The sequence below is a fragment of the Embiotoca jacksoni genome, unplaced genomic scaffold (genome assembly GCF_022577435.1).
Source record: "Embiotoca jacksoni isolate LCO1_2020_lvr unplaced genomic scaffold, fEmbJac1.0.p SCAF_29, whole genome shotgun sequence".
NCBI classification, from domain to species: Eukaryota; Metazoa; Chordata; class Actinopteri; family Embiotocidae; genus Embiotoca; species Embiotoca jacksoni.
The window spans coordinates 4,968,851-4,994,458 of record NW_027185380.1 but is presented as its reverse complement, the minus strand read 5'-3'; the positions used below and the strand labels follow the sequence as shown (position 1 = coordinate 4,994,458).

At 45.7% G+C, this 25,608-nt stretch overlaps 1 protein-coding gene across 1 annotated transcript in view; it reads right to left on the bottom strand.

The window, feature by feature from the left end:
* Positions 1 to 25,608, bottom strand: part of mdn1 (midasin AAA ATPase 1) — a 74,401-nt gene that overhangs the window by 5,924 nt on the left and 42,869 nt on the right. The window contains 41 exon segments of the mRNA XM_069161529.1: positions 82 to 178; positions 874 to 1,029; positions 1,103 to 1,401; positions 1,945 to 2,086; positions 2,361 to 2,492; positions 2,625 to 2,797; positions 2,959 to 3,094; positions 4,118 to 4,255; positions 4,333 to 4,494; positions 5,133 to 5,368; positions 6,588 to 6,731; positions 6,805 to 7,034; positions 7,111 to 7,521; positions 8,134 to 8,249; positions 8,411 to 8,516; positions 8,766 to 8,892; positions 8,978 to 9,124; positions 10,192 to 10,336; positions 10,423 to 10,606; positions 10,685 to 10,758; positions 10,847 to 10,956; positions 12,244 to 12,396; positions 12,565 to 12,689; positions 12,817 to 12,911; positions 13,055 to 13,150; positions 15,657 to 15,895; positions 15,978 to 16,215; positions 16,217 to 16,261; positions 17,429 to 17,590; positions 17,689 to 18,376; positions 18,915 to 19,027; positions 19,462 to 19,849; positions 19,924 to 20,138; positions 20,227 to 20,391; positions 21,542 to 21,665; positions 21,759 to 21,999; positions 22,091 to 22,295; positions 22,970 to 23,090; positions 23,192 to 23,358; positions 25,033 to 25,166; positions 25,257 to 25,363. Coding sequence (XP_069017630.1) covers positions 82 to 178; positions 874 to 1,029; positions 1,103 to 1,401; positions 1,945 to 2,086; positions 2,361 to 2,492; positions 2,625 to 2,797; positions 2,959 to 3,094; positions 4,118 to 4,255; positions 4,333 to 4,494; positions 5,133 to 5,368; positions 6,588 to 6,731; positions 6,805 to 7,034; positions 7,111 to 7,521; positions 8,134 to 8,249; positions 8,411 to 8,516; positions 8,766 to 8,892; positions 8,978 to 9,124; positions 10,192 to 10,336; positions 10,423 to 10,606; positions 10,685 to 10,758; positions 10,847 to 10,956; positions 12,244 to 12,396; positions 12,565 to 12,689; positions 12,817 to 12,911; positions 13,055 to 13,150; positions 15,657 to 15,895; positions 15,978 to 16,215; positions 16,217 to 16,261; positions 17,429 to 17,590; positions 17,689 to 18,376; positions 18,915 to 19,027; positions 19,462 to 19,849; positions 19,924 to 20,138; positions 20,227 to 20,391; positions 21,542 to 21,665; positions 21,759 to 21,999; positions 22,091 to 22,295; positions 22,970 to 23,090; positions 23,192 to 23,358; positions 25,033 to 25,166; positions 25,257 to 25,363 — 7,286 coding nt within the window.

The window sequence follows — 25,608 nt, the reverse complement described above, 5'->3', positions numbered from 1 at the left end:
GTAGGAAACAGAAAACCGATGAGATGGATTCAAACCGGAGACAAACGCAGTCCGACTCGGAGGATGTTGTCCATACCTGAGTCCTGCTCTGAGTCTGAGTCTGTGCAGCCATCCTCGCTGTCAGCTTCGACTGGTGGCCCTCTGATTGGCTGGCATCAGCTGCTCCGCTGCCGTGCTCCTAAAGAATGATTCATTATATCGGAGTGTCGAGCTTGAAAGTTACACCACAACTCACAACAGTCATGGATGTGTTGGCACCCAACCATCAGTGACGTCATCGTTGGTTTGTGAACGTTATGAAGCCTCCAGTTCAGATTCTGTCCGTCACCATCTTGTTAGTTCGGAGCGGTTTTGAGCAGGAAGTGACCATATTTGGACGAGCTGGGGGAGGAGCCAGCAGTGGATCTGACTGATCTGATTGTTAACCTGAAAATACTACGTCCTGCCCACCGATAGCTGTAACCTGACTGCACCAGAGGCCTGTCAATCAAACAGACACGCCTCCAAAAACAGGTCTTTTTGAATCTTCTTTTCTAATGAATGAGGGACTATTTTCAGATGGACCTCCAGAAAACTAATAAGAAGGAGTGACTTTAGCTAACAACACCGAGATAACTGATGGACACAATTTATTCACTTTGGATTTGATGAGAGAAGTTGAATGGGAGTCTATGGAGCCGGAGGCTTTTTGGAGCCGACCTCTAGTGGCACTTGGTGGTATTGCAGCCTAAGACACTTCTGCACCGGCCTCATTTTTCAGACCCTGAAGCTACGAACACTTTTATATCCAGTCTAGTTTTCTGTACAAGTGCTGAATGATGCCCTTCAAAATAAAAGTGTGACCTGCTGAGAGGACAGACAGGTGGTATTCACCTCTTTGGCCTCGTCCTTCTCTGATGCTTCTCCTGCCAGCTCCACCGCCGTGTCGCTCTGAACGTTCTGCTCTCCGGTCTGACCATCTGCGTCGTGCTCCTTCCTCTCAGCCGACTCCGGCTGCTCCTCATCCTTGTCTCCTCCTTCCTCCTCCTCCTGTAATCATTAACCAGTGAAACACAGAACAAACCTGTGTTGTTCATGCGCAGTCCTTCATGTACGTCCTCACCTTCGGTTCGTGTCCTTCGTTGTTCGGTACGGTCATGTCCTCGTCTCTTCCTGCCTCTCCGTCTCTCTCTTCCTTGTCCTCCTTTTCTTCATCTTTCTCAGCAGACTCCTCCTCCTCCTCCCCCTCTGCTCCTTCACCTCCTTCCTCCTCCTCAGCTTTCTGCTCCTCCTCATTTTCCTCTCCTGGCTGGTTCTCCATCTCCTCTGCTCCTCCTCCCTCCTCCTCCTCTTCATTCTTCTGTCTGTCCTCTTTCTCGTCCAGCTCCATGGCTTTGTCCTCTACGTCGAATGGATTCTCCTCTGAAAAGATAAAACATTTTATATCTCTGAATATGGAAATGTGAGAAATGAGTTCACTGCTTCAAGTTTCCTCGTCACTCTCACATACACTGTAAAAGTTTAAGGTTTAAATTTAAGTGATAAATTAGGCACAAACATGCCGGCAAATTAACAGGAAGTCACATTTATGACTTAAACAATGGATATGGACAAGTGAGAGAAAAAACTGAAGACTGAATGCGTGAAGAAAATATTGACATTATTTCCTTTAATCATGACTCAGCAACAGAAGAGGAGACTCACCATATTTAACACCTGCTGGTTGTTACCACTGTGGTCGTAGTATTTTTTTTCTGATGAATGTGTGTTTTGTCCGGTGTGTGTGTGTTTGTATAAATCACATCTTAATCAGCACAAAGACTTCTTCTTACGTTTTATACACTTTAGATGTTCAGAAGCTTCTGTTGCATCCTAGAGTATATCTTCATCTTCTTAGAAATAAAGATGAGAGCTAGTTTTCATGCAGTGTTTCTGTTTGGAGACGGTGACATCAGCAGGTCTCACCATCACTCTGTTGCTCTCCGTCGTCTCCAGCCTCGTCCTCTTGGTCCAAGTTGAGGTCCTCGGGCAGATCCATGGCTTCAGGCTCGGGTCTCTTGTCCTGCTGACCGTGGTACGGATCCACTTCGTTCTCATCAAACTCCCTCTGAGACACAGGAAGAGAAAAAGATCAGACATGAGCACGCACGCACGCGGTTTCATTATTGTTGCAGGTTAAAGTCAGAACCACTGACTCGGTGTTAAAAGTTGTTTTAGACAGGAACTTGTTGTCCGAGTCCTCCTGACAGTTGTGGACTGATTCGTTTGAGGATGTTTTTACAGTGAAGTTCAACAAAACAGCTGAAGGGTGAAGAGACTTTTAAAAATAAAAAGATAAAAGCGTGTGACATCATCAGCTCTTAATAAAAAAAAAAAATCACCTCATCTCCTTGTTCGTGGATCTTCTCTTTGTCCTCATCGTCCTTCTGCTCGTCTCTGTCCTGGTTCTTCTTGTCTTTGTTCGGGTCTGCTGCCTCAGAGCTGTCGTCTTTGGCAACCAGCTCTGATTCACCCTGAGAGGTCAGAGTTCACAGGAAATAGTGCTTTCAACGATCCATTTAAAATCACTGAATAATAAGACAAGTGACACAAACAATGTAAATGTTCCTCAGGTGTAGTTATGTGTTGTGGGGGTGGGGGGGTACCTGGTCCATGCCCTGACCAGACTCCTCCTCCTTGTCACTCCCTTCCTCCTCCTCATCATCCTCATCGTCGCCCCACATCCTCTCGTCCAGAGTGTCCGTCTGTCCGTCACCCAGGTCCCCCATCTTCTTGTCCAGCTGCTCCTCCTCCTCCTTATCCGACTCTTCATCTTCACCTGCAGATATTCAAAGAGAGAAAAATCCTCTCAGCTGTGATCATTAAAAAAATTGACTGTTATAATAACAGAGACATAAATAATAATTGTCTCTAACAACCAAACCAGGCAACAGAAGAGTTCAGCTTGTGAGGATAGCTCCGCCTCCCGGTCAAACCGACCTGCTTCATTTTCCTCCCCATCATGCATCTGTCCATCAAAGTCCTCAGACATCTCGATGGCGTTGTCTTCGGCCTTGATGTTGTCTTTGTCCTGCTGCTCCTCCTTCTCCTGACCCTCCTGGAAGGTGTCCTCCACCTGGACACACGAACACGTATCAGTACTCTCATACTTCACGACTTACACCAGATCACATGTCGAAAAACCAGGCAGCTCAAACAGGACGGAGCTCCGTCACCACGCCGTGAAGATATTTCTGCATCACGCTGCAGCTGCTGCAGTGTTGTCATGGAGCTGATCAGTTCATGGTGATTCAGATGTTTCCAGATTTAAAACTATCCATCTGCGTGAATCGTGTGATTCAGGAGAAGTTGAGAATGAGTGTTCTGTGTTGTCCTTCAGTCTGCTGCCACAGTGTCTTCTTTTAAAACTCAACTACATTCAATTAAATTTGTGTTGCTGCCAAGTAAAACTGGTCTTCAAATAGTTTTATGATTATTATTCCCATTTAATTATAATATAAATACCTTCTTTTCTCATGTTTTCATCATATGTTACATGGTTTTATCTGATCTTGTATGTTTTTGTACCCTCCTGTCTCATATGTTTGGATATCATTGTTTTTGCCACGTTGAGTCTTTGTCTGAGGTAAGAAGTGTGCTCTATAAATAAAGTTAACTTATTACGATGAGTCATAAATATCCATGTTAAATGAAATGTGTGTTTAAAATCCAGAAATGTTCTGCTGCACGGATGATGACACAATGGAGCAGTTATCTAGGCTTAATATTTATCATTTTGTTCAAAAACATCAGGATTGTCTGTTTGTTTAGAATCATTTGAAATGTTTGAAATCTGTTTTTACATAATAATATTGTGTTTTAATATTGTCTGAGATGTTCATACTGTTTAAACATGACACAGTAATGAAACTAATCTATTAATTTACATTTTGGAAATCTGCACTTTTAAAATTAATACAGAATGAACTACTAGCACTTCCTGTTTGCACCGTAACCATGGAAACAGCCAGCAGTCAACAGGACGACTTTACACGATGACTGACAGATGAAGTAGAAGGACCTTTGAATGTTTATTTTGCTTTCACTGGAAACTTTCCCTTACTCCCTTCCTGACACCCCCTCTTCCACCCTCGATCACCTGATCTTCGTTCTCGATCTTGTCACTGACGTCCTTGCAGCCCTCCCCCTCTCCGATGCCTCCGCCCTCGTAGTCGTGAAACTCCGTGGCTCCCTCTCCGTCTCCTCCAGACATCAGCTCCTGAGGCAGGCAGAAACCCTGCAGAGAAAACAGAACAATGATTAGGTTGTTCCTGATGACATCACACTGGATTTATGTTGCTGTCATGTCTGTACCTTCTGGGCGAACTCCGTGAAGATGCTGGCCAGGACGGACAGCAGTTTCCCGGTGCTCCTGTGAGCTCCCAGCGACACTGAAACGTAGTACCGAACCAGGTCGGAGTAAATCCCCAACAGAGGCTCCAGACGCACCAACATCCTGCACGCCCCGCTCACCTCCTGATCAAACAGCAGAGACAGAACCCAGGCATGAAGAGAGGATCAGGAAATCAAAATACACTCCTTCAACTGAACACTGTGATGTGGCAGAAAAAGATTCTGGTGATGAAGAACAAGGATGCAGCAAAAAATAGAAGTTAAAATAGTGTTGATGTGTCCAGGTGTCGATGTATCAATGTGTCCAGGTGTCCATGTGTACAGGTGTCGATGTGTCCAGGTGTCGAAGTGTCCAGGTGTCGATGTGTCCAGGTGTCGATGTGTCCAGGTGTCCAGGTGCTGATGTGTTGATGTGTGCAGGTGCTGATGTGTCCAGGTGTTGATGTGTCCAGGTGTCGATGTGTCGATGTGTCCAGGTGCTGATGTGTCGATGTGTCCAGGTGCTGATGTGTCGATGTGTGCAGGTGCTGATGTGTTGATGTGTGCAGGTGCTGATGTGTTGATGTGTGCAGGTGCTGATGTGTCGATGTGTGCAGGTGCTGATGTGTCGATGTGTGCAGGTGCTGATGTGTCGATGTGTCCAGGTGCTGATGTGTCGATGTGTCCAGGTGCTGATGTGTGCAGGTGCTGATGTGTTGATGTGTGCAGGTGTTGATATGTCGATGTGTTCAGGTGTTAATGTGTCCAGGTGTTGATGTTACCTGCAGATGTGGAGACTGACAGGTGTCTCTGTGTGTCTTCAGGCCGTTCAGCAGTTTCTCCAGTCCGGTACTAACGTCTCCCACTCGGAGAGCCTCCACCTCAGCTTCAAGCTCCTCCTCCAGGAGTCGAGTCAGGTGACCGGGCTTCAGCAGGTCCTCCAAGTGCTCCTCCTCCCCCTCCTCTTTCCCTTCCCCCCCCTTCTCCTCCTCCTCTTCTTTATCCTCATCAGCACCTGCTGAAAGAAACAGATAGATGTATCAGCTGTGAAATATTAGGAAACACATTGTCAGTGTATATTTCACATTGGGGCTAAAGATGTGATACAATTTATTCAAATCCTTTTTGTCTTTATTGAACACCATCATTAAACACTCAGTGTTGGTGGAAAAAGAAGTGAACACTTTGATTTAATAAGCGGGTGAAGCTGAGGTCTTCCTGGCTGGCGTGGATTGGACCTTCAGTTGAAACCTGTAAATGTTGCTCTTAATGTCATAAAACAACATCTTTATTGGGTTATAAAATTATAAAACCTCCTCACGGCGACATCTTCTCTATGTTTGGATGGAAGATGAAGCAGCTAATCAGCGTTAGACAGCTACTTTATTGTTCTGCTTTAAAATGGACCAACATTTAAGTAGTTTGATCCATTGTTTTATACAGCAGCTTTGCAGAAAGTGTAGAATATAATCCTCTAAGAGGCATCAGTTTAAAGGTGTGATCAAACTTTAAAGACTCAACGATATGATCAAAGTTTAAATACACTCATTGGGAGTTTCTGAAACACTTATTCTTTTATATTAGGCCTCTAAGTCGTGAGGAAAAGGGTTGATTATTCTCTAATCTTGTTTTGTCTCCAAATAAAGTTACATAAAAATGCATACCGAGATCCTTTTTATTTTATATTCAGTGAAAATATTGGTAAAAAAAAAAAAAGTGTGTAAAAAGTCATTTAAATGCTTTGATATGGGCTCTGTAGAAGACATCAGTGTTTGAGACTCAGCACGGTGGAGTTTACAAATAGGTTCAGATAAGAGCCAGAGTGACTGCATGAACTCACGGTGGAAAACCCCCAAGAAAATAATTCAATAGAATCGAATATGACCTAAAACAGAACACCACCAAAGCCATGCTTATCTTTTTGAGTATTAAAGGGATATTTTTAGCCTCACCAGAAAGCATTGATTTGAAAAAAGAAAGTCTAGGGGAATCTAATCAGAGGCGATTTCCATAGAAACCAACTCTCAGATTTGCTGATCTTCTCTTATGGAATAAATCTTGAATTGCTTTGAGCTCAGCCAGTAAGTGGGAGTATTTTCTCTTTTGTCTCAATTTGCCAAGAAACTTTAGCACCTGCTGGATAATAGGTCTTTTTGAAGAATCTGAAGACTACTGGCTGAACTGAAGGTGGTTTTTCAACACGAGACCGGCCCTGCTGGCCGACGCCTCCTCCTCACCTCTCTGGACGTCTCCATGCGTCTCTCTCTGCTGCTCCCTCTCTCTCCTCTTCACCAGCATCTGGACAGCACACAGAACCGTGTTGATGTTCACCTCCAGCTCAGAGCTGAACTCAGCGCAGAAGGAAGGCAGCTGGTCTGGAGCTGGAACAAAGAGATGGACTGTTAGATGACCTTAGGGTACATCGGTGATCATGTGACTGCTCAGAGCACCGACCTGTGTGCTGCTGCTGTCCCAGAGAGAGCAGCTGGGTCTTCCAGGTGATGAAGTGGGTGATGTCGGCCTCCACCTCTCCCCTGACGTACTGCAGGCTCTGGGTTATAGCCGGCTGGCTGTCTGCACCGCCGACACTCACGCTGGGGGAGAAGAGCTGCTCCACGCTGGGCATCTGAGCGACGACGGCTCCCAGCTGGTCGAAGGCCGAGCAGCACGCGGTGAAGTGGCTCCTGTGGAGAACAACAGTGATGTTTGTGACTGTTTCTATCTACAGATTTCATTTAAACTGCAGGGACTGTGTTTTACCAGGAGTGGAGAACCCTCTCGGATGCCTGCTGGGCCACTCGGTCCAGCTCCGCCTTCAGGCTCTGGGTCTGCTTCAGCATCGCAGTGATGTTCTGGTGCAGCCGGCACCAGGCGGGGTCCCCCCTCCTCATCAAGCAGCCGGGGGGCTGGCGCTGGGCTGCCAGGGGCGACGGGCACCTGAGGGTGTGCTGCCTGCAGCCGCTTGCCTCTTCCTCCTTCTCCTGGGGGTCGTCGGGGCAACACTGCAGCAGCCAGGCCAGCTGCTGCAGGAGGGTGGAGCACTGGGCAGCCAGCGCCTGGCCTCTGCTCACCCAGTCCTGGAGGGACGCCTGGGGGGGGAGGGTGCAGCGGGGGTCCTCACCGTGGGTTTGGAGGTGGCTCTTCATGTTATGGACGCAGTGAGTCAGCCTCCTGGAGAAAAACATGATGTTACAGCAATACAACACAGACTGTGGACATCACAACAGAATTTAATACTCATCCAATAAACTAAAGACTTAAAACAATAAAACATGTATTAAACACACTCCCAGACTCTGGAAGAACTCCTGGATCAGAGGTGAGATATTATAATACCTGACAAACTACGTGTTCCATGATAGAAATGGATGATAAGGGGACGAAGGAAATCCTGTTTAAATCACGGACACTTACAGACAGAATATCATATGTAATAAAACAGAAAATATCAGAGTTTACACCTGCAGCCCACCATATATAACATAGCAGCACTGATAACTCTTTCTACAAGTGCTTGAGCTGAGGTTGATCTGTCGCTGTATTTACCTTCAGTTTAATCCTGACACATTCATAAGAATTATACATAAACAAGCAGCACAGCGACTCCTCGTTTTGGTAAAAATCATTTAATCTCTGTTTTTATTCATTTGATTCATCTTCATAAATAGAGAACAGAAACTCTTTTCTCTCTTCAGCCTGTGATGTCATCGTGTCGTCCCACCTCGCTCTCCTTCAGCTGAACTACATTAAAGTTGTTTGTTTGTGTGTCGTCGTCGGACCAACCTGAGATGGACCCACTGCTCCGTGAGCTCAGCCAGCCGGCGTCTCTGTCGAAGGAGCAGCTTGAACAGGTGAGAGGAGAAACCTCTGCAGCGCTCGATGTTCCCCAGACCCACCTCCTACACACACACACGCACGCACGCACACATACACAACACAGTGAACATCTGGTACTGAGACTTCCACGTCTTCATATTTGAATGTAGTGAGTGTTATTATATGAATGTGTGTGTGTGTGTGTGTGTGTGTGTGTGTGTGTGTGTGTGTGTGTGTGTGTGACCTTGGTGGCGTGCTGCAGGGCGGTCAGCAGCGCCGTCCTCCGAGCCCACGATCGGTAGAAATACTTCTGACATCCGTCCCATGCTGTCAACACCTCCGTAAACAACCTGCAACATCAACGGGGCAGAAAACAACATTTCAGTGTAAAAATCTAAGAAAAAAGAAGCGAGCATGTGTGACAGTCTCAGTGAAATAAACATTAAAGTAAATTAGTAGTTCTGACTGAAATAACCTGCTGTGTTGTGATTTGGCGATATATGAATGAAATATGAATGTTTATCTCTTTGGATGGTTTGACCCTATAAAAGACGCATCAGGCGGTAGGTGATGAGAATAGAGCTGATGGGAGTATTTACGTGCTCTCGGCAGCCTCCTGGTTCCTGACAGCAGACAGAGCGGTGGTCATATCCAGGGGCTGCATGCAGAGCGTCTTCTCTGGGTCCACGGTCCTGTTCCACGTCAGTCCTTTACGGTACGACAGACCTTCAGGAAACAAAGATATGAGCAGGATGTTTATTTATGATATCACAGATCACTATGTGAATGTGAACGGGAGGAGTTTACTCACCGATCTCAGAGAGCATCTTGAAGAGGTCGGACAGAGCTCTCTGCTTCTGCTGCAGGATGTGCTTCACCTCAGCCTTCTGCTTCTCCTTCTCTGCTGACGTGTCGAAGGTCAAACTCTGAAGGTCCCGCAGGTTACTGATGACCTCGCCTGAAAAGAGGAGAAGAGACCACAGGGGGATTGTGGGTAATTTAACAAAAAGCTTCAACAAAAAGCTCTGTGATATGACAGAAAAGATTTTTAGTTTGGCCAATATCCCATCTGCTGATATAGAGGGGACAGAGTTTATGAAATATACTGCAACCAGCCACCGGGGGGTGATAAAGAGGTTTTGGCTTCACTTTTGGGGAACTGTCATGTGACACGATACCCGTTTTCACAATAAAAGCATCCTTTTAATGTGAAGCAGCGACAGCAGGACATGTTTAGTTCACTTCTATGTCTGCAATTTAAAACTTTTAATAACAAATAAATATTTACCACCAGCTGCTGACTGAAATCTTTGACTCCCAACATCTCATCACTTCACTAAAACGAGTGTAACTCGAACTGATAGTGATCAAGAGATGAAAGTTGTACCAGTAACTCATCAGGGTTTTATCCTCCTGCTGCTCATCACGCTGCTGTAGTCTCAGAACTTATTGATCTCCCCTCGTACTCCAGCTTTAGCATCACTGCACTGCCTCTGTTTTAGAGGATTGATTTTAAAATGATTTTGCTGGTTCAGCACCTTCTGACATTTCTGATTGTTTATCAGATGATGTTCTCTAAAATGAAAAGCAGCCTTTTGTTTTTATGCACCTGCAGTTTGGAACACACTCCCACTGCAAATAACACCAGCAACTTCTGTTGAGTTTTAAGAAACAGCTCAAGAATGACTTCTACTACTTTGATTTTTATTAAATTCTTCTTTTTAGTTTTATAAAAATATAATGCTTCTAATCCCAGTTTGTTTAAGTTGCTAACTTGTCTTATTAACTGCATTATGCTATTTTTTCATGTCCTTACTTTTACCTTTTACTGTAAAGAACTTTGCGCTGCATTCCATGTATGGAAGGCTCTGTACAAATACATTATTATTATTATTACTATCATCACTGCCCCACACAGTCTGGCAGTAATTTAGTTAAATCGGAGATTCCTTCACATCCTTTAGCCAGCAGTGTGCTGAGTAAACATCATATCATCTCCACTGGGATATTTCTTGTCTTCCTCACCAGTGAAGCAGTCCAGGTCTTCAGCCAGCTCCGGCACCGGGTTCTTCTTCAGCAGCTGGACGCACATCTTCTTCATCTTTCTGGTGAGAACAGGAAGACGGCCCTGAAGAGAAGAAGCTTCAACTCCTTCTTCTGGGTCCTCGTTCTGAAAATACAAAAGACAGCTCTGTTAGAAGATCTGATAATAAACTGTGATACTGATGTTGTGAAACAGACGGTCTCTTCACGAACCTGCAGGTCTCTGCCCCGTCCCGGCAGGCTGCTCTTCAGAACCCGGTGAAGACGGTGGACGGGTGTCTCCTGTGGGTTGGCGTCCACACTGTCCCACGTTGCACTGCTTCCCTGTTCCACCAGAGCCGGAGCGCTTGGGCCCCTCAGAGCCTCCTCTAACTTCTTCACAAACTTAAACAGGGTGCTGAAATAAAAAGAGTCGGTAGAGTCGTTCATTCAGAGTCCGACAGGGTAAATGATGATTCTGGTTCCGATCACGTACCGGTGAGTCTTCTCCACCGACTGCTTGATGGACCAGAAACTCACATCGTTCCACTTGGAGATCTTCACAAAGTCCTGAGGACCAGAATCACAACATGTGATATAATGAATCAGTCATGTATGAACACAGGTGCGTGAATGTAACGAGAACTCAGATATTAACCTTCAGCTCCTTCTCGATAGGCTGTCTGAGCTGAGAGATTCTGGTCTGGATGCAGTCCGAGAACTGACTGTAGTATCGGTGCAGGTTCCACAGGAGACTGGACAGAGACTCTGAGGTAATGAGGACAGAGGACATTCATTACATTACATTTCATTTATCTGATGCTTTTATCCAAAGCGACTTACAATAAGTGCATTTCAACCACGAGGGTACAAAACCCAGAACAACAAGAATCAAGAAAATACAATTTCTTCAAGAAAGCCAAACTACAAAGTTCTATCAGTAAGTTCCATTTTAAGCTACTAAAGTTCTACTGTTCAAGGTAAAGTCGGAAGAGGTGTGTTTTTAGTTTGCGGCGGAAGATGTACAGAGTTTCTGCTGTCCTGATGTCATTGGGGAGCTCATTCTACCATTTAGGAGCCAGGACAGCAAACAGTTGTGATTTTGTAGAGTGAGTCAGTGAGGAGCAACAAGCTGATTGGTAGATTCAAATAATTCAGCTTCAACCTCATTAACTGGCAGGACAGTGATGGAGTCCGTTAGCATCACTGAAGAACTTATAATAAGTCTATCTGAATAAAACACGTAATCTCAATGTATTTATATTGTGGTGCAATTCACTCTCAAAATATAAAAGTTTTTGTTGGTGTGATCTCCATTTCCATGGCAACACATGAGGTATGACTAACAACAGGAAAACAATCAATAGACTCTTAATGTAACGTATGCAATGTTTACTACTCCAGGAAGTAGTCTGACCCTTAGCAACCACCTAGCAACAGAGATGATTTCTAGTCTCAAACTGAATAAATACAGAACATAGAAACACTAAACTGCTCAGCTAGCGCAGTCTGGTTGGAACAAAGATATCTGATGAACAAAGATATCTGATGAACAAAGATATCCATGGACTCGTGTTTTTATGATTTTAGCACCGTGTCACGTGTTCAAACCAAAAAGGATAATCATTTCCAACGTGTTTTTAATCTAACGAAATATTCTGCTTCAATCCAAATTCATTGAAGTTTATGTTGCCATGGAGACGGCGGAGTGATATTTCTAGTGATGAGCAGGGTGTGATGTCATGATGATTTGTTCCAGATGTTGAGTTGACCAATCAGATCTCTGGATAAATTCTTATGGACTAACAGCCACTGCAGCTACAACTACATTTACTTTAAATTTTTGTGAACTGCAGCTGTACTGTAGGTCAAAGGTCAAATGTACTTCAGTGACAAGATGGTCGTTTCCATCAGTATATTGAGTTGAATGTAAATTCAGTCAGTGATGTTTGAGTTTGTTCCTCCATCTGAGTGTAGTCATGTGATAAAAACACTGTTTCCTGAACAGGAGGACCGCGTGTGTCCACCGGGTCCTCTGCTACCAGAGGTGCTGACCTTGTCCAGGCTGGGCGGGGACAAGGAGGACGTGGCAGTGGAAGCCGAGCAGCATGGCCAGGCGGGTATGGAACTCTCCCAGGGTGGAGCCCTCCATGAAGGCCTGCAGGGTGGAGGACACGGAGGACATGGAGAGACGCTCCACCTCCTCACCTGGAGAAGAAGACGACGTTTAGAAATAGACAACAGCGTGCTTTAGGCTCAGCTTCTTTTCACTTTTTCAAAGATACACTTTAAATTTGAGTTAATTTTATCTTATTTTGTATTATGAACTATGTTTTCTTAAGCCTCTGTGCCATCAGCTGGTCGTTCTGTCTGTACCTGTGTTCACCTCCTCCTTCTGCTCCTCCAGGTATTTCCCCACCAGCTGGTAGATGGAGAACCAGTGTTTGGTGGATCTCTTGGTGCACTGGTCCGCGGCGCTGTCCAGACTGCTGGACCAACAGCTGAAACACAGACAGGACATATTCACATTTCAACAGCTTATACAGTACATCCTGAGCTCAGTGTAGTTCAGGACTAGTTAGTGGTTAGTTAGTACTACTGGTTGAACCGACTCCCTCTTTGTCTTACTTGAGCTCTAGTTTGCGCCACTGGACGATGAGCTGCGTGACTGGTTCCAGTTCTTTCCGCAGAGACACCGAGCGGCTGGCGTTGTTCTCCCAGTCCTGAAGAGGGCAGCAGAGAGCACAGACGACAACAGATCGAGATCATCTCTAGCATCTGAGGAGTATCTGATGTGTGATATTAATAATGTCTTTGATTCATTTATAGTTAAATCTATTGACACTACATGTATCTCAGATCTCACCTGAGCTTTGTTGAGCAGGATCTCCAGACCGTTGAGGAACTTTGCGAGTGGACTGGATAGACTGAAAGCCTTGATCCTCTCCATCACCACAGTCAGCTGGAAAGACACCGATGTGATATAAGACTGACCAATATTACAACCATAGTTTCTACTCACAGCTACTTTGTATGGAGTATTAGCTGGTCGTAATGGGTGATGTGTATGAAGGTATTTTTGTGTTTTTATTATGCAGCGTATGTACAGTGGGTACGGAAAGTATTCAGACCCCTTTAAATTTTTCACTCTTTGTTTCATTGCAGCCATTTGCTAAAATCAAAAAAGTTCATTTTATTTCTCATTAATGTACACTCAGCACCCCATCTTGACAGAAAAAAACAGAAATGTAGAAATTTGTGCAAATTTATTAAAAAAGAAAAACTGAACTATCACATGGTCATAAGTATTCAGACCCTTTGCTCAGTATTGAGTAGAAGCACCCTTTTGAGCTAGTACAGCCATGAGTCTTCTTGGGAATGATGCAACAAGCTTTTCACACCTGGATTTGGGGATCCTCTGCCATTCTTCCTTGCAGATCCTCTCCAGTTCCGTCAGGTTGGATGGTGAACGTTGGTGGACAGCCATTTTCAGGTCTCTCCAGAGATGCTCAATTGGGTTTAGGTCAGAGCTCTGGCTGGGCCAGTCAAGAATGGTCACAGAGTTGTTCCGAAGCCACTCCTTTGTTATTTTAGCTGTGTGCTCAGGGTCATTGTCTTGTTGGAAGGTGAACCTTCGGCCCAGTCTGAGGTCCAGAGCACTCTGGAAGAGGTTTTCTTCCAGGATATCTCTGTACTTGGCCGCATTCATCTTTCCTTCAATTGCAACCAGTCGTCCTGTCCCTGCAGCTGAAAAACACCCCCATAGCATGATGCTGCCACCACCATGTTTCACTGTTGGGACTGTATTGGGCAGGTGATGAGCAGTGCCTGGTTTTCTCCACACATACCGCTTAGAATTAACGCCAAAAAGTTCAATCTTGGTCTCATCAGACCAGAGAATCTTATTTCTCATAGTCTGGGAGTCCTTCATGTGTTTTTTGGCAAACTCTATGCGGGCTTTCATATGTCTTGCACTGAGGAGAGGCTTCCGTCGGTCGGGACACTCTGCCATAAAGCCCCGACTGGTGGAGGGCTGCAGTGATAGTTGACTTTGTGGAACTTTCTCCCATCTCCCTACTGCATCTCTGGAGCTCAGCCACAGTGATCTTTGGGTTCTTCTTTACCTCTCTCACCAAGGCTCTTCTCCCACGATTGCTCAGTTTGGCTGGACGGCCAGGTCTAGGAAGAGTTCTGGTCGTCCCAAACTTCTTCCATTTAAGGATTATGGAGGCCACTGTGCTCTTAGGAACCTTGAGTGCTGCAGAAATTATTTTGTAACCTTGGCCAGATCTGTGCCTTGCCACAATTCTGTCTCTGAGCTCCTTGGACAGTTCCTTCAACCTCATGATTCTCATTTGCTCTGACATGCACTGTGAGCTGTAAGGTCTTATATAGACAGGTGTGTGCCTTTCCTAATCAAGTCCAATCAGTTTAATTAAACACAGCTGGACTCCAATGAAGGAGTAGAACCATCTCAAGGAGGATCAGAAGAAATGGACAGCATGTGAGTTAAATATGAGTGTCACAGCAAAGGGTCTGAATACTTATGACCATGTGATATTTCAGTTTTTCTTTTTTAATAAATTTGCACAAATTTCTACATTTCTGTCAACATGGGGTGCTGAGTGTACATTAATGAGAAATAAAATGAACTTTTTTGATTTTAGCAAATGGCTGCAATGAAACAAAGAGTGAAAAATTTAAAGGGGTCTGAATACTTTCCGTACCCACTGTACGTTTTGATAGCAAATTTATCACACTGCAATCAAAAATCTAGAAAATGTAACTAGACTTTTTGGCTGCAAATAAAAAAAAACTTCATTTGTGAATTAAAAACCTTCGTTTGTGAATTTAAAACCTTCATATGTGAATAAATAACTGTCGTTTGTGAACTAAAAACCTTCATTTTGTGAATTAAAAACCTGTTTGTGAATAAAAAAACCTCCATTTTGTGAATTAAAAACCTGTTTGTGAACTAAAACCTTCATTTTGTGAATTAAAAACCTATTTTTGAATAAAAAAAAAACCTTCGTTTGAGATTTATAGAGGTCTGCTTCGGTTGAAATACTTTAAAATGTGACAGCACGACTAACTTTGGTTTTATTTCATGTTGTCAATGCTGTCAGAGTTTGAACTTTGAAACCAAAATGTCTAGTTTTATAAGAGAAATTCTGAATTCTGTGACCAAAACTCACGAATCTGTTTGCAATGCAAATAATTTTATCAGTTCAATTTTTTTTTCTTATAAACTTAATTTTTGATCACAGTGAAATACATCTGCTCTCATAAACTGTTTTCTTTTTGCATAATTAAGACACAAAAATACCTTCGTAGGAACGGACAAATGTTCAGTGACAGTGAATAGAAGTGATTCACTTCTATCATGATACAGTTCAGACATCCGGTCCTTCTGCTGTATGTGTTTCAGTATCTTTTCTCCCCTGATGGAAACCTCCTCCATCACTGACCTGTAAGAGAGCCGGGTGCTCGGGCCAGTCCTCCAGCCTCTGCTTCACCGCCACGCTCAGCTGCTCCAGAACTGGCAGACAGAGGCGGGCCTCGCTCATGTTGGGCTGCTGGTAGAAGTCATATGGTCCCTCTGAAGAGACCACCAGACCATCAGCACCTCCGGATCCCTGCACGGTGTTCTGGAGGAGAGCGGAGAGCAGCAGCTCGCTGCCGGTCAGCCGCTGGTCCACCTCGGAGTCTGAAGAGGTTTACAGGAGAACGCTCTTATCAAACTACTCCAGAACAATCTGCTTAACATGTGAGTGACAGTTGTCACTAACCAATCAGATGGTAGAAGCGTGACATCACAGGGGAGGCGATCTGATAGGAGAAGACCATGGCTGTGATGTGTTCTCTGCTGTGATTGGCTGGCGCTGTGCTCCGGTACCACAATGAGTGGGCGTGTCCCAGACAGAGTCGCTGATGCACCTGGACCACCGTGTCCATGGCAGCCGGAGTCAGGGAGTCCATCTCCGTGTCCTCCTGGACTCTGTCCTCGTCCCCCCCGCAGCCCTGCATCCGCTGGACCTTCAAGACTCGGCAGGGACACGATGTCCTCAAAGTCCTGGACGGAGGGAGGACAGACAGTGAGCTGGATGTCTACCAGGCTTCCCAACAGGAGAATCTACCGGTGACCTCTGACCTTTTAGCATCAGTTTAACATGAGAACACAAGATATATTTTCAGATGTCTATGAAATGTGCAGAACACATTCATGTTTTTTTCTCTCGGGGAGAAGACTGTGGACGCACCGTCTGTCTCTGTACATGAGCAGGAATGAGCAAGAAGGTTTATGCACTAAAAGTAAAGTGAGGGATGCTTTTAGAAATGATACAATATATAAAAAAATTAATATTTTTAAACAGAAATGAACATTATACAATGTGCAGTAAAATGAAAAAAAAAAAATCAGTTTCGTGTGAAAACTTTTACTTTAAAACACTGATCTGCTGCAGGACTGCAGTTTTAAGTCCAATCTAGGATTACAGTATAAAAACCATCTAAAAAAAATATGTATATTTAATATTTATTTAGTTATAAACAGGACACAGATTTTGATCTGAAGAGGGATTCTAGCAAAAAAAAAAAAATTGTTGTGTTTCCTCCTTTAACAAACTGGATATCCGTCCTCGAGGAAAAAAAAGATGTTCAAAGTGATCCAGCGCTGGTTTTAATTAGTTTTTCGTGGTTAGAGATGTTGATATTATCGGTTTCGTTTCCTCTCCGGCGTGTGTGTGTGTGTGTGTGTGTGTGTGTGTGTGTGTGTGTGTGTGTGGCCGTTGCTTAGTCTGACAGGCAGTCGAGGAGGAGAGGAGTCACGAATAACGTGCATGGCAGCGTCTCACTTCATTGCATTGTTTCTTTCAAGCCCGAGTGCGCGATATGATAACCATTGATTTCAATAACAAGGTGTACCACTGCAACCCTCGTCCAATCAGAGGCCTTGCTGTTGGTATTGTGTAATGAGTAAGAATCTAAACATCTAACCAGCGGCTCAAACTTGTGCACAGCAAACGTATGTGCAGCAGGGCAGAGTGGAAAAGGACTGTCCAACCCCAACACAAGTATTTTCTGCTAACTCTGGTGGCATTCAATTTACAGAAAACTCCCTTCATCAAAATAAAACAGGTTATATTTCAAACATACTTCAGGTGGCTTTAAATTGTGACGCTCGAGAACAATCTACTGAAGCTTGAGAGATCCTGGTTCTCATGAGGACACACAGCGGTACCTGGTTGAAGTGAGGGAACTGCTGTCTGAAGTCTCTCTCCTCCTCCTCCTCTTCCGTCAGTCCGGATCCGTGCAGGCGGCTGCGGTTGCGGTACAGACTGGCCTCCGTCTCCTCCCTCTCCCTCTTCCGTCTCTCCTGGTCGTCCCACTCGTTCACCAGACCCTGAGCAGCAGCACACAAACAGAGACAGCGTGTCTTTAGGTTTTAGCGCTTAAAAGATTATATTTAAAAGACAGACGTGTCCCGATCGGAGCACCGACCTGACAGATGTGTCTGAAGAGACGGCGTGCCTCGGGGCTGAACTCCCCTGTGGACAGAGTGTGACACTGCAAATACAGCAGAGCGTTCAGGAGCAGCGTGGAGCTGCGGGGGACGACGTGTCCGGGGTCTGGCTGTGGCAGCAGCTTTGCCAGCTCCTGCAGAACCTCCATACATGTCCTGGAGCACAGGAAGTCGGCCCGGGACAGGTAGGACGGCAGGCTGGGGGACAGGGAGGGGAAGGCCAGCAGGCAGGACACCAGCGGCAGCAGGCCGGGGACGGGAGACAGAGACGAGGACACCTGGGACGCCACCAGTGCCATGCCGTAGCGGAGCTGGAGGATGCCCGTCCTCACCGGCCCGACCACGTCCGGGTACAGAGGATAGTCCTCCTGCAGCCTCTGGCAGAAACGCTGCTGGGAGCTCTGCCACACGGCCTCCTCTCTCAGGAGGGCCTGGAGGGAGGACCTGGACCTGGAGGAGGAGGAGGAGGAAGAGGAAGAGCCCTGCAGGGCCTTCAGCAGGTGAGCCAGCAGGTCCTCCACGGCCGACGTCTGTCCGATGCTGCAGAGGTAGTGCTGCAGCTCCTGGAACAGTCGGCCGTACTGCTGCTCCGGAGGGCGACACGCCTGCTTCCTGGAGAGCTCGGCGATCTGCTCCTTCACCTGCTGCATGCGGATCCACAGGTACCTGAGAGACCGGGTCAGAACCAGAACACAGTCACACACTTTTAGAAGATAATATTGTCAGAGCGTCTCTCTTTCCTGTTAGAGACACATTTGACAGATTTCTTAAGCTATTGTTGTTTTCAATATTTGATGGTGAGGAAAACCTGATTGGATGAAAGTTGTTTTTGAACCTGAACACACCGCATACAAGCGCTAAAATTTGGTTTATTTAAAAGTAGTGACCAATATACACACACAGCAAATCAGTGTTTTAACTCAGTTTTTGGAAGGTTTCTTGCAAAATGTATAAATTTCTGATGCTGGTGATTGATAAAAGAAACATGAAATCAAATTCAAATCTTTCAACTGTCTCATCACTGCTCCCAAAACAGAAATCAGACCATTAAATAAACCAAACTCTAAATTTAAATGACTTGAATGACAAACATCCGAGACTAAATAAAGATGAATGAAATAAAAAGACTGTCGGTCGTCTCTGAGTTGGACGCTGCCGAATATTTTCAGTATAAACATGAAGCTGTAAGCGTTGAGCCTCTGACCTGATCCGAGGATGCTGGAAGCCGTCGGTGGTGCTGCTCTCCTCCAGCTCCGCTCCGGTCATCAGCTGAGACGACAGGCTCCGCCCCCTCCACTCCTCCTGCAGCACAGCCAGCTGGAACACACATAAGGACGGTGTTGGAGCCTTTTTTCATTTCCCACATAACATCCCATAAAATCCTGTTTGTGAGCTATGACACGCTTCCTGCACTGTAAATAATTCCAAGTTCATCCAATTTAAAAATATGAAATAATCAGATTGAATAACCAAAGATATTTTAGTGGCTGTGAAATTGATTTAAAATGAATCAGGACATAATTAAATATATGTTAAAACCGCACACCAAGTTTCCGTGTATTCTAAAGTGGTCTGAAAACTAACAAAACAGACATTTGAAGTTGAAGCAACATTTATATTTACATGAATTCAATGAGAAAACATCAGTAGATGCTACTCAACTCCAGCCTGATATTTTACAGTTTGCATATCTTTTTCTAACATATATTCATTCCCAGGATATGTTTTCATGAGAGACGGTGACGGCTGACCTCCTGCTGAGCGTAGTTGAGTTTGTAGGCCCTCTTCACAGCCGGGTCAAAGATGGTCTGAGGTGTCCACACTTTGATCTGCAGCAGGCCCATGTTGACCCAGAACACTCCGGCGCTGGTGGCCGGGTTGGAGTCCTGGACTTTGCTCTGGACGTACTGCTGCAGGCAGGTGATGCAGGCGTCCACCAGGCCAGCGGGGAGCAGGGTGGGCGGAAGGAAGTCCCTGAAGACCGTGTGGATCTCCTGGGCAGCGATGAGCGGGTCGGCGTCCTCCACCAGGCTCTCGCAGCTCTCCATGTAGCCCTCCTGCAGGCTGGGAGGCAGCAGGTCGGCCATGCTCTGCAGCTGGCGGCGCAGGACGGCACCCTGCAGCCTGAAGTCTGTCCCCCTGAGGAGACACGGAGGGGTTAGAAAAGACAAAAGAAACAGTTGTGGAGAAGTTTATTTAATGTTTGAATGTACCTGAACTCAGCCAGAGCAGGAAGGGACATGTTGTTCCACAGCACAGCAGAAACGTCCTGCAGCTGCTGCATCCTCTCCTTCCACTCCCCAAGGGACACGTGGGACAGAGACAGCAGGGCCACAGCTGACGGCTTGCACCGACCCCCTGTCTCACTGCTGCTGAGCACTCCCAGCGTGCAATGGGACCAAACCGCTTTACTCAACAAAGCCGGACCCTGAAAAACACATTATTATATTTATATAATAAGAAGTAGACCAGAAGGTTGTGTATCGATCAGTGGATTCAGATTTATTAATAAGTACCATGTTATCAGCTTTGTGGTGGAGCTTTGGACCAGGCTGGGTCTCGGGACTCAGAGGGTCCCATCTGAGCCAACGGTCGGGGTCAGAGGTCACACTGCAGGTCCATAGGGCAGCCAGCGCCTCGGACAGCAGCTCACACCACACCAGAGGCAGCTCCTCGGCCGGCTGGAAGGAGGAGAACCCAAAACAACTCTTCACGTTTGGAGTTTGGAATAATTGGTTCTAGTTTTTTTGCATTTTTTCAGGCACTTTTACTTTTGTGCTGCAATTACATGTTCAGTCTCTTACACTCTTTCTGTTAAGTGCATTATATGTGAGATTCTGGTCACTTCTCTATTTTCTACATCTGCAGGACGGCACCCAAGTCTGATTGTTTGTTTTGATAGTTTCTAGACATACAGTGTATATTTTCTTGTTTTTTATTTTACTTCACGGTGCTTTGAGACATTTTATAACATTTAAAAATACTGTTCTTTGAATAATAATCAGAGGTACTTCAGTTGTGTGTGAACAGAGATGAACAGTGATGCAAATGGAGCAGGCGGAGCCAGTAACTGTTGTGAGTAGGTACATATGTTGCTTCCATACTGTGTAAACGGTCAACAGAGACCCTCGAAATGCTTCAGAAAGTCTACGGCGATGAAGCGATGAGCCGGGCGAGGTGTTCTGAGTGACATCACGTTTAAAGAGGGGCAGAGCTCACTGTCCAAGACCGAAGAAGACGCGTCAGGTCGGGAGACACCAGCTGGGTTTTCTTTGTGTCACCGTGAATTCGTCCCCCAGAGTCAGACTGTCAACACTGAGTTCTACCGGGACCTTCTGAGGGGAAACATTCACTGTGAACCACCTGAAATGTGGCACCGTGGAAAACAAGGTTCTTCAAATACTCACCGGGTTCGACTCCCAATGATTTCTTTCCGTTTCCAAAAACTTGCTCAAGTTTCAGGTCCATAATAAAATCACAGCAGTAGTTACAAACACGCATGTCGTTCAGCTAATGTTAATCAACTGACGTAACTTGAAACACTTCTTAATGAAATGTATTGCTTTGCTGCTCCGTGTGCATCACTGTGTGGCCCCCTGTTACTGCACAACAGGTCTCAGGTTTATTTATTTAAGTTCCTGTTGCATCATTAAAGATTGAGGATGTTAATTAAAAAAATTAAACTGCTGAACTTCAGTAAAAACAGTTCTCAGTGTTTGTGGCATCATCACACTGGTGTAATAGAAACATCTGCACATGAGTGGCAACCAAACCAGCTGTGGTGTCATTAAAATCCTCCTACTGATTTAAGTACAGAGGAACTTCACTGACCTTCTCACTGCTGAGCAGGAACCACAGCGGCTGCAGCTGGCTGACGTTCATCGGTGTGGACTGGAGGCAGAAACGAAGATGTCTGGAGAGTTCCCGCCGTAAACAGTCCTCAGCCTCCTGATCGCTGCAGATCAATGAGAGGAAGTCAATACACAGCTCCTCAACAACATCAACATTACATGTTTCTGTTTCATCTGAGGAGAAAAGAGGAATCTACCCAGGAGACAGAGCCAGGTGCATCAGGTCGGTGCTGAGTCGCAGCTGGTTCAGGACAGCCAGCTCCTCCATGAGGGGCCACAGCCGGGCCCTGTGGCTCAGCTGCTGCAGCTCCTCCCTGGGCAGGACAACGTTGTCTGCTGGCTCCTCCCCCTCAGGCATGGAGCGCACCTCCAGGAGCCCTCTGGAGGTCATGTGACACTGCTGCTGCTCCACACTGGACACCAGCCTCTCCAGCACTCCTGAGGGGAACGAACACAGAAGTGTGTTGTGATGAAGGACTAATACGTGGTCCTTTAAAAAAATCACATTGGAGACGGCACACGAGCTCACCAGACTTATGAGGATCCAGCTGGTTGTTCGCCAGCAGAACGAGTCCCCAGGCTTCCAGTAGACTCTCCTTGACGTCCAGTCCGAGTCCGGCAGCCTGAAGTCGGACCAGCTGCGGCCTCGTGGTGAAGTCCAGCTTCACATCGCTCACGTCCAGAGCTTTACTCAGAAGCCGGAGTCGAGACGCACACTCAGCCACCGAGTCCAGCTGATGGAGAGGACAGAGATAGTTTAACCTCAGGCACACTGGGACTGATGGTTTTATTTATTTTGGTTGGCCAGGCGACCAGTCGGAAAAAAAGATCAGAGTAGAATCTAGAATTACGGCATGACGGTTGTCTGCGTTGCATGTTTGTCCCACATTTGTAGAGATTTCCTCAAGGCCAAAGTGATGGTGACAGAGACCTTTGACCTCCAAAAGGGAATGTTTTTGCCAAATTTAGAAAAATTACCTCAAAGTGTTTTTGAGATTTTGCATTCGCAAGAACTAACAGATGAGGGACATGAGGTCACTGTGACCTTGAACTTTGACCTTTGACCACCAAACTCAAATCAGTTCATCCTTGAGGCCGAGTGAATGAATGTGACACATTTGAAGAAATTCCATCCAGGCGTTACAGAGATATCCTGTTCACATGAATGTGTAGAATTGAGGTCACAGTGGCCTTGACCTTTGCCCCCTAAAATTAAATCAGTTCATCGTTGGTATCAAATGAATGTTTTTGCAAAGTTTTAAGAAATTCCCTGGAGGAGTTCTTGAGATATTGAGTTCACAAGAGCGAGACAGACGGCTGTGGCCGGAGTCCTAATGAAAGCAGCATGCTGATGAAGAGTCAACGTTTGTAAAGACGTAGTAACGAAATGGACAAAGTGTCTCCGTACCTTAAAGGGAAGGGCTTTCCCAAGTGTCTTCTGGATCCCTTTCAGAGCCGTTGCCGTGGACACCGGCGTGGACAGAACCGTCTGGATGGCAGCGGAGACCGACTGCAGCTCCTGGTGACCTCTGCAGAGCAGCAAAGTCAGAGTCCGGCATTCACAGATACCAGCGACAATATCATAACAAGATGCTGTATCAACAAAATAAAAGGTATTTAAAGAGTTTACTGGAAGGTGGCGTCGGCGTCTCCCAGCAGCAGCTGAGGCAGCCTGAGGACGAGGTGTTTCTGAACCCACTGCCAGTGCAGAGACAGAACAGAGACGCCCTGAGAGTCGGCCGGCAGCGTGCTGCACACGTCCCAGAAACGGTCCAGCCACTGCAGCAGCTGCAGGATCTGAAGACGCGAGACAGGACAGAGAGGAGGACACCATCAGTCCAAAGTTATCATCCTGGTGGTCCATGTGGAGTCCTCTGAAGGACGCTTCTTACTTTATGACTTCAGAGTAATGAGAAGGTTCATGAGGGGGTTCTGTATCATCTCGGTTCACCTCATTTATTTTATTGTTAATTACTCTGTTCAAGATACAGCAGGTAATAATTAATATCATTACCATATATATTAATATGAATACTGCAGCAGCAGCAGAGCATCGGTAAACTCGCAAAGATAAAGCTTTTATTAGTGTCAGCAATATTACTGACGTTGCCATTTCAGCAGCAGTCGTGGTAACAGTGAAAAAGCATTAAAGGATCCATTTCTTACTATAAAACAACAATAAACTGTCCAGCCAATAAAAAACAACAATCATACCGGCAGTGTGTGAACAGCCAATCAGCTTCATTTCAAGGTTAAACTTCATGTAATGCAGAGACGTTAACTGGGCTGCAGTGAACATTTTCTCGGTGGTACCGAAGGGTCAAACTTGGCATAAGAATCAGCAAAACTCTTCAGTATTAAAGTGCACAAATGTGGCATACTATTGCAGAATAACACCGGAAGGATAAACTGACTGAGTATTACTTCCTGTTTTCACCTCCCAAACACCTCACTAATATACAGGATGCTGTACTCACACCGTGCATGTTGAGCACATACACCACAGTAAGACACTATGAGACAGGTGTCTCCAACCTGCTACTCGTGTTCAGCAACATTTATTCACATAGCTGAGCTCCACCCAAACCAGCTGAATCAGCTTCTTTTATGTGAACACTAACAAACTGATACTCAACACACGCATTTAGTATGACAACAGCTTCAATTCAACAGCATGGGTATGATTTCTTCTGTATGCATTTCTTTGTGTTTCCAACCTCACAGACGTTTCCTGAATGCATTCTGCAGTGCAGGAACATGTGTGGCCAAGCTGGTTTAAAAAAATGTCAAATAAAGGAATAGGAAAATACAGTTTTTCATCTTTGATTGGGACCCCCTTCCGTGAGCTACTCAGAAAAGAGTGCTGAGCTACTGGTAGCTCACGAGCTACAGGTTGGAAACCCCTGATGGAGTACACAGCCTCAGCAACAAGGTTAGCAACAAGATATTAGAAAGCAGTTTGGACCAGCACTCATCAGCAGCAAGTTGTTGCTGCGACAACCAATGTAAAGCTCATGATCCGAACACACAGACGAGCTGCAGTGATAGAGGTGATGTTAGAATTCATGAGGACACCTGCTGTCAGGACGAAGCAGCTGATGGGGACAGACATTCGTCCCTCGCATGTCTTTCGAACTAAAAGGTAACACTGGTTCTTGTTTAAAGGATGCTGTTTAACCTTTAATTTGTAGAGCAGGCTGTGAAGGTGTAGGCCTGATGGATAGGTTTACTTCTTACGTGGAACGTCCTCTTTCAGTAGCAGTTCAGTATTAAATGTGAAATATTTAACAGATTTGCTATGCGAGGTGAACAAAATGCCCCATTTTCATTCTTCGTTAGGTGGCAGTAACAGTAGTACTGCAGCAATACTAAACAAAGCAGTTACAACAGTAATAGTAAGAGCAAGAGTTATTGTTGTAGACTCAGGAAAATCTAAATAAAATCTAAATACGATAAAGAGAGTGTAGTGACCTCAAACACGATGTGGTCTGAGATGTAGGGCTGTCCGCTCTGCACCGCCTGCAGGGTGAACGCGTCCATCAGGTCGAAGAAGCTGCGCAGGTGAATCAGTACGGGATGAGGCAAGTGACCGATGTCCACCGTCCCTGGTGGGAGAGAGGAGAGTCTTAGTCTGGACGAGAACTCAGGGACACAGGAGGACGTCAGGGACACGGGGGGACGTCAGGTGTTCCTACCTTTACTGAAGGCAGTGGCCAGTCTCAGCGCAGAGCTGTGAGCAGACAGGTTCATGGTGTACGAGCAGATAACGGACCTCTCCTCTCTGTCCAGCATCAGGACCATCCTGACACACACACAGGCTTCACTTCAGGCTTTACATAGAATACAGGATGTGTTTACAGTGATTTCACGAGTTTTTGAATATGCTAAAGCCGCCAAAAATGCAGTTCTTTGCGGAGAAAAATAAGGAACGAGAATATGAATTTTACGAAAGCAATAGGGCTTTCGCACCTTTGGTGCTCGGGCCCTAATTAAAACTGCAAGCAGTGATATACGGGTCCTCGCACCGTGCACGTCGGGGACCCAGCG